The sequence below is a fragment of the Emiliania huxleyi genome, assembly GCF_000372725.1.
Source record: "Emiliania huxleyi CCMP1516 unplaced genomic scaffold EMIHUscaffold_1130, whole genome shotgun sequence".
NCBI classification, from domain to species: Eukaryota; Haptophyta; order Isochrysidales; family Noelaerhabdaceae; genus Emiliania; species Emiliania huxleyi.
Window position 1 is genome coordinate 1 of NW_005201612.1, and position 7,362 is coordinate 7,362.

The 7,362-nt window shown below is 68.6% G+C and overlaps 2 protein-coding genes across 2 annotated transcripts; both read left to right on the top strand.

Moving 5' to 3' along the window:
• Positions 1-249: 249 nt before the first annotated feature.
• Positions 250-2,354, top strand: EMIHUDRAFT_122117 (hypothetical protein; the record flags this gene model as incomplete). The annotated part of the gene is made up of 5 exons (XM_005791342.1): positions 250-672; positions 816-923; positions 961-1,067; positions 1,534-2,125; positions 2,199-2,354. Coding segments are annotated over 5 exons (1,386 nt in total), but the record flags the coding sequence as incomplete, so codon positions are not given.
• Positions 2,355-4,635: 2,281 nt separating this feature from the next.
• EMIHUDRAFT_77774 (hypothetical protein) lies at positions 4,636-6,004 on the top strand (the record flags this gene model as incomplete). Its single annotated transcript, XM_005791343.1, has 4 exons — positions 4,636-5,236; positions 5,289-5,390; positions 5,455-5,562; positions 5,673-6,004. 4 exons carry the CDS (start codon positions 4,636-4,638, stop codon positions 6,002-6,004), a joined length of 1,143 nt encoding a protein of 380 aa, XP_005791400.1.
• Positions 6,005-7,362: the final 1,358 nt, after the last annotated feature.

A 7,362-nucleotide genomic window follows, 5' to 3' on the forward strand; every position in this document is an offset into this window, starting at 1 on the left:
GCAGCCCCGCCACCTCCGCCGCATCGCTCGACCCGGCGGGCGCCTCCGCGCCGCTCCGCAGGTCCGCCTCCTCCCCGGCGGAGCTGGCGTGCTGCGAGGTCTCGAGGTCTCGAGGTCTCCTCTCAGCGCCTCTCCTCTGCTCAGGTCGGGATCCTTCTCGGTCGACCTCGCCGCAGCCCTCAAGGCGCAGCGGGCGAGTGCGGCACGTCGAGAGGACACGCCCAGGACATGTCCGGGACGCGTCTCTAGGCGGAGGTGCAGCAGGCGAGCGCGGAGGCGAGCGCGGCAGGTGCAGTCGGGGCTGGCGGCTACTCCTGCACCAACTGGGCCATCCCTCGGCTCGGCGACCTCTTCGGCGAGGCGGCGCGATCGCCCTTCGCGCCGCGGCGCGAGCCGCTCTACAGCCCTCCGCCCTTCAGCCCCGGCGCCGGCTGCTCGAGCGGCGCGTCGTCGGCGCTCGGCTCGCCTTACCGGCAGCCGCCGCCGCCCGCTGCCCGCTCGCACCAGCCGGGCGGTGCAGCACCGGCCCCGCTGCTCGAGCCGCTGCTTCCGCAGGGCGGGGGAGGAGGGGGAGGAGGGGGGGGAGGGGGCGACGTCGAGGCGGCGCGCGGCGCAAAGGGGTGCGGCGCGGGTCCTGACTGGAGCACTCCTGCGGACATCTCTGCGCTCGAGGTGGGCACTTCCTAGACACTTCCTAGACACGTCCTAGACACGTCCTAGACACGTCCTCTGCGCTCGAGGTGGGCGCCCCTCCGCACGCGCCTCGGCTGTGAAGGAGAGCTCACCTGAGCCCCCACTCGGGCCCGCGCGAGCAGGTCGCCCAGCTCTGCACCCTCTTCCTCGGCTGGAGGTCGCGCGCAGCTTGGATCGGCGCCGTCTGCTCGCTGCACCTGGCGCACCCACACGCGCCCTCTGCGCCGCCCGTGTACGGCGTCTCTTCACGGCGGCCGCTGCGAGCAGGCGGCGATGTGGACCTGCTGCGCCATCTGGGTTGCAACGGCGCACGCCTCGCTCGGCTACCCGCCCAGCCTCGACCCGACCGCCTCTCCTGGCCCGCTCCTCGCCCTGTGCGCCTCCGTCCTGCTGCCGCTCTGCGCGCTGCAGGCGGGAGGGCGGCGGATCCCCCGCTGCCTCGGGACGCGTCCACGACACGTCCGCAAGCTGCCTCTGCAGGCGAGGGGCTCCGGCTCGACCGCGCACGTGCAGGGCCAGCTTGCCGTCGCCACCCTCGGCACCGCCCTCCTGGCCGGAAGTCGTTCCCTCGCACCTCCCGGACACGTCGTGGACCTGTCCCGTAGGCACCCTCCTCCTGATGGTTGCGACGCTCGCGTCTGCGCTCGCCCTCGCCGCCGCCGACCCCTCCGCGCCGCGCCTCTTTGCCTCGCCGCGCACCCGGCGCTCCTCCGCCCAGCCGCATGACACGCCCATGGCACGACACGTCCACGACACGCCCGCCTCACGCGGCACTCCCCCGAGCCTGATGGCACGCCCATGACCATGGTCCCCCCCCCCCCCCCGGCCCCCTCCCCACAGGCACTCCGGCTCCGTCCAGCCGCTCGTCGACCTGCAGGGCTACAGCGGCGCGCTGCCAACCTTCCTCTTCTCGCACATTGTGCAGCAGTCCGTCCCCTCGCTCCGCCGCGCCGCCGCGGCGCCCGAAGCGACGCGCGCTGCGCTCAGCGGCGCGCTGGCGGCGTGCTGCGCGCTCTACCTGCTCCTCGGCTGCCTCGCCGCCTCCTACTTTGGACCCGACACCGCCCCGCTCGTGACGCTCAACTTTGAGCTCTTCACGGGCGGCGCGCCCGCAGGCACGGCGCGCCCGCTCTGGGCGCGTGTCGTGGCGGGCTGGGTGACGCTGCTGCCGCTCCTCACGACGACCGCCGCCTTCCCGCTCTTCAACGGCGTACTGGCCGCCAACCTCGTGCACGCTCTACCACCCAAGCTCGCGACGCCCACCGTCGCCGCCGCGCTCTGCGCGCTGCCGCCGCTGCTGCTAACCGGCGCCGTCACCGACACGACCTTCCTCTTCCAGCTCTGCGGCCTCTCGGGGTTCGCCATCGTCTTCTTCGTGCCCGCGGCGCTGCAGCACGCCTCGCTGCGCGCCTCAGTGGCGCGCTGGGGCGAGGTGGGCCGCGCGCCACGCCTTCTTCAGCGCATTGTCCGAGCGTCGCGTGAGCCTTGCGTTGCTCTCTCCTTAGGCGGGCCGCGACACGCCCCACTCGACTTGCTTCTCGGGCGCGAGGCCGGTCCTCGCCGTCGTCGCCCTCGGCGGCGCAGCCTTTGCCCAAAACGCGTGGACGCTGCTCCTCCGGCCTCTCCTCGCCAGCCTCGTCGGCGCGGCGCCCGGCCTCTGAGGCCTCACCACGGCACGCCTACCCAGAACCACCCTAACCCCCCCCGCTACACACTCAGTCCTGGGTCCGCGTTTCGACCGACCCCGCCGCGCCGCTGCACTCGTCGGGCCGGTCCTCTGCACTTATCAACACACACTCTCACTCACCATCGACCGAACGAAGCCTCTGCACACGGCGTCAGACTAGAGGAGGTTAAAACTCCCTTTGTTCTCTCTCATAAAATCTCTGTAGAGCTGTAGAGCTCTACATCCGCCGCGGGACGAAGCGCCTCCGTTGTACTGGTTTTGTTGTAGAGCGCGATTTTGCTGTAGAGTCGTTTGTTGTAGAGGCTCTACAGCCAAACCGCCGGGAAGGCAGTGCCAGTGGCTCAAAGAGGTCGAGCCCCGCGCTAATGGGGTGTCTCCGAGCTTACTGGAGCTCTGATGGACAGCCCTGACTATCCCCTGACACAGAGAGAGAGTCACTCCGACGCGGCACACAACACCCTATAACTGCGTCATGACCAGCCTGCCATGTGATGTGTCGCCGGTGCCGCATTCGTCGCTGTGCTTCTTTAGCAGGCGGTGGGCTGTCGGCTGCGAGGACGGTCGCATTTGCGCGAGGCGAGGCGAGCATTCAGACGCGTTGCATGCGCCATGACTCGCGCCAGCGTGTGCGGGAGCTCCTGGCTGAGCGTTGAGTCCAGGCGAGTTGCGCTGGCCACTATCGCTACGCCGAGCCGAGCTGACGCGCCGAGGCGCCGGCCAGTCGCAGCCGTGAGGCATGCCATAGCAGCAGAGGCACCTGCCACCCATTGAGCGGGCAGGCAGAAGGCCAGGGCAGCACTGGCAAATGCAACGCGCCTCATGTCGGAGAGCGACCGTGCCTCGTTCGCCGCTTATGATGCAGAGTTTGTTGTAGAGATTTCACGTTGAAAAGCGCCTCTACATCGCTAGAAATGTGGTCCTTGCGCGAGGGGAGCTTGATAGACTCGAGGGGCCAGGATACGCCGCGAGGAGGACGGAGTTGCGCAAGGCGAAAGAAGCCGCGAGAACAAGGGACCGGCAGGCGGCGGCGTCGCAGGACGAGGCAGAAGAGAACGACGCGACAGAGGAGGAAGTGACAAGGGAGAGACCGACGAGAGTGGGACGGCCGCGAGGTGGCATGAAGGTTGCAGCGAGAAGCGGCGAGAGACTGCGAAAAGAGATACGAAGAGGCAGACTCCCCAGGGTGGGCGACGGCTAGCGCACCACACTCCTCTCCTTAAAATCCCTGTGTGGTGGCGGCGTGCCGTTCTCCCATCCCTCCCTTGGGTTGTGTGTTTTCTTTCTTTCTTTTACATCGCTCTACAACGGAGGCGCATCGTCACGCGCCGGATGTAGAGCTCTACAGCTCTACAGCGCTCCAGAGCGCTCTACATCTCTACAGCTCTACAGCGCTCTACACTCTACATCCTCTACACCCTCCCTCAGCGTGCATAAGCCCCTGCTCGCCCAGGACCACGAAGCGCCGCCCGCGCGCCCATTGACCCCCCAATCAGCCCTCTTGCTGTCCCTCAATCGCCACCCGCCAGACGGACGCAGACGTACTGCCCTCGCCCACCCAACACTCTCACCCTCCTGACCCGGACAGTCCAGGTACAGGAAAAGCGGGGAGCGGGGCCCGATCCAAGGAGCACCCCGTCGGCCCGGGAGGGCTGTGAATTTCGGCGCGGGCGGAAGGCTGCCTGCAGACGCTCAGCCCCCAGCTGAGCTGCCGAATCCTCCCGGCTAATCCCCTGACCTGCCGCCTGAAACGGGACAACATTACACCACCTCACACACACACACCCCTCAGGGCTAAGCAGTGCGCAAGTCCACCCGAACTCTAGGCGAGGCGTCGACCACTCCTTCGGAATAGCTCTGTCAGTGGCTGCACTAGACGCCCAGAGATGGCGCGCGGCGCGGGCGGATGACTGGAAGAGAAAATGCGGAGATGCTAGCTCGCAGGTAGATGTGCTCAGCCAAGGGCAGGGGATGAGGGGAATGTGTCAGTGTGAGGGGTGCACCAACCGCAGAGCGTTGTGTTTTGCCTTTGAACGTTTTATTTTCGCTCAGCGTGCATGAAGGCCCCGCCCCTGGCCACTGTCTTTTCTGGCTGTCTCGGCGTTGTTGTCCAGCGTTGCAACAGACGACAGGAAGTAACATGCGAGGCTAGAGCAGGCTTGCTCCGGAGCAATAAGCGCGCACGCGCAAACGCTTTTTTTGTTTTTTGGCCTCCCCCCCCCCCCCCCGCCCCTCCACCCCTCTTCGACCGCTGAAGCATGGGCGTCGTGGTGGTCGGCAGCGCGAACGTCGACCTCGTCACCAACGCGCCGCGCTTTGCCGAGCCGGGCGAGACGCTGATGGCGACCCAGTTCGAGCAGCTGTTCGGCGGCAAGGGTGCTAACCAGGCGGTGGCCGCCTCACTCCTCGGCAGCTCCGTGTTCATGGTGGCCAAGCTGGGAACGGACAGCCTTGGGGAGGCCTCCATCGCCAATTTTCACTCCCTCGGCGTCGACACCTCGCACGTCACCACCACCGGCGCCGCCGCCAGCGGCGTGGCGCAGATCACGGTCGCCGCGAGCGGCCAGAACCAGATCCTCATCGTGCCGGGCGCAAACGGCGAGCTCTGCGCCGCCGACATCGACGCGGCGGCGCCCGCCTTTGCGGCCTCGCGCGTCCTGCTCACCCAGCTCGAGGTGCCCGTGCCGGCCACGCTGGCCGCGCTCAAGGCGGGTCGCGCCGCCGGCCTGACGACCGTCTTCAACTCGGCTCCGGCGCCGACCGAGCCGCTGCCGGACGAGCTGTACCCGCTGTGCGACGTGGTCTGCCCCAATGAGACGGAGACTGCGCTGCTGACGGGCGAGACGGCCCTAGCGAGGAGTGGCCACCTCCTCCTCCCCTCCCCGCGACGCTTCCGGGAGCCTTCCTGCAGGCATGCCGACCGACACGATCGAGGAGTGCGAGGCTGCGGCGCGTGCCATCCTGGCAAAGGGGTCCGGCGCGGTGGTGATGACGCTCGGCGGGAGAGGCCGCCGTGCTCGTGCTGCCTGGCCCGCCGGCTGCGGACAGCGTCTCTCCACAGGGTCTGCTGCGAGTAGGCTGCATGCTCGTGCTGCCTGGCCAGCCGGCGACGCACGTGCAGGTGCCGCCCCACCTCCGCGCCGAGAGCGTCGCCGACACGACTGGCGCGGGGGACGGGTTCCTCGGTGAGCAAGCCTGTACTCAGCACGCAACCCCACGCCTCGTCCACGATAGCGCCCCGCCCACGCCACCAGCCCGCGCCAGGCTACCCCCAGCCCTCACCCGCCCGCGCCAGGCGCGCTCGCTCACCTTATGGCCTCGTGCGGCAAGCCACTCGCGGAGGCGCTGCCCGGGGCTGTCCACGTCGCGTCCATCTCGGTGCAGCGGCGGGGCGCGCAGTCCTCGTACCCGCTCGCCGCCGAGCTGCCGCCGGACATCTTCGGAGTCGAAGCCGGAGACGGCGAGCCCAAGGCGGCCCCTGCGCCGCTCGCCAAGCAGCAAACCGAGGCCGCGCCGCGCCGGTCGCACCACCGCTCCAGGCTCGCAGCGGCGGCCGGCTGGCACGCGGTGGACACGCTCGTCACGTCTGGCATGGTGCTCGGGGTGGGCACGGGTGGCGCGGCCTAGAGCGGAGCCTTCTATCCTCAGCTCCTCCCCGCGGCGTCCTAGACCGTCCTGCAGCTCTTCCCCAGACGCGTTCTACGTTGTTCGTGCGCAGCGCAGGCGGAGCTAGGCCAGCCCTGCCCAGGACCGGCCAGCCCCGACTCGCAGGTTCGACGGTCGGCTTCGTGCTCGAGCGGCTCGCCGAGCGAATCAAGAGCGGCGAGCTGTCCGGCATCAGCGCGGTGCCAACCTCGGACAAGACCGAGGCGGAGCTGCACCGGCTTGGCATCCCCTGCCTCAAGGCTAGGCACTTTCTAGACGCCTTCTAGACGCTCTCCTAGACGGCTGGCATCCCCTGCCTCGAGGCTGCCCAATCCTCTGCCTCATGGCGGGGGGCGGTCCGCTCTCTGCCGTCGCACCCCTCCCTCCTCCCGCCCACAGGCCGAGAGCACCGCCTCGATCGACCTTGCGATCGGGTCGGCCGACGCCGTCGACCGGGACCGCAACGTCGTCAAGGGCGGCAAGGGAAGCCTTGCTGCGGAGAGAGGCTCGTCCAGGAGGTGATGGCGCACTCACGTTCTGCTGCTGTGAGCAGGTGCGCTCCTGCGCGAGAAGCTGGTGCAAGACGCGGCGAAGAAGATGGTCCGCCGACGCAGCGAAGATGGTCCCGCTGTGCTGTGCGTCTCTTTTCACGCTTGCGGGTGTGAGCAGGTGGTGTGCGTGGACGAGTCCAAGCTCTGCGACAGGGTGGGGCGCCTCGTACCCGGCCCAGACGTCGCCAGAGCTCACCCGAGTTCGCCCGAGTAGGTGGGCACCTCGTACCCGATCCCGGTCGAGATCACCCCCACCTTTGCACAGCGAACCGTGCGGCGGATAGCGGCGCTGCCGCCGCTCGCCGGCTGCAACGCGCGGATCCGGAAGGGTAGCGCGCCCGCGGGGCTGCCCGGCGCCAACGACAGCCTGATGCCCTTCACGACGGACAATGGCGTGGCCTCGTCGCTGGTGCAGCAACCTGTGGAGCGCGCCTCTTCACATGTGGCCGTGAACAGGCAACCTGATCGTCGACATCGACCTCAAGGCCCCGCTCGCTGACCCGGCCGCGGCGGCGGAGCAGCTCACAAAGGCGGTGGGCGTGCTCGAGCACGGCCTCTTCCTTGCGCGCGAGTCGACGGTCGTGTTTGTCGCGAAGATTGACGGGAGTGTGGCGCAGCTGTGAGGGTGAGGGGGGGCGCTGGGAGAGTTTTTGAGGGTCCAGATCATGCATCATGGTCGCAGTCAGATAGGGAGATTGGGGACGAGAGGCCCAGCCGCAGTTTACGCGCTAGGTGGGGGACTAGCTGCAAAAATGGAGCTCGGCTAGGGTTGCGCACAGCGAACAGGAG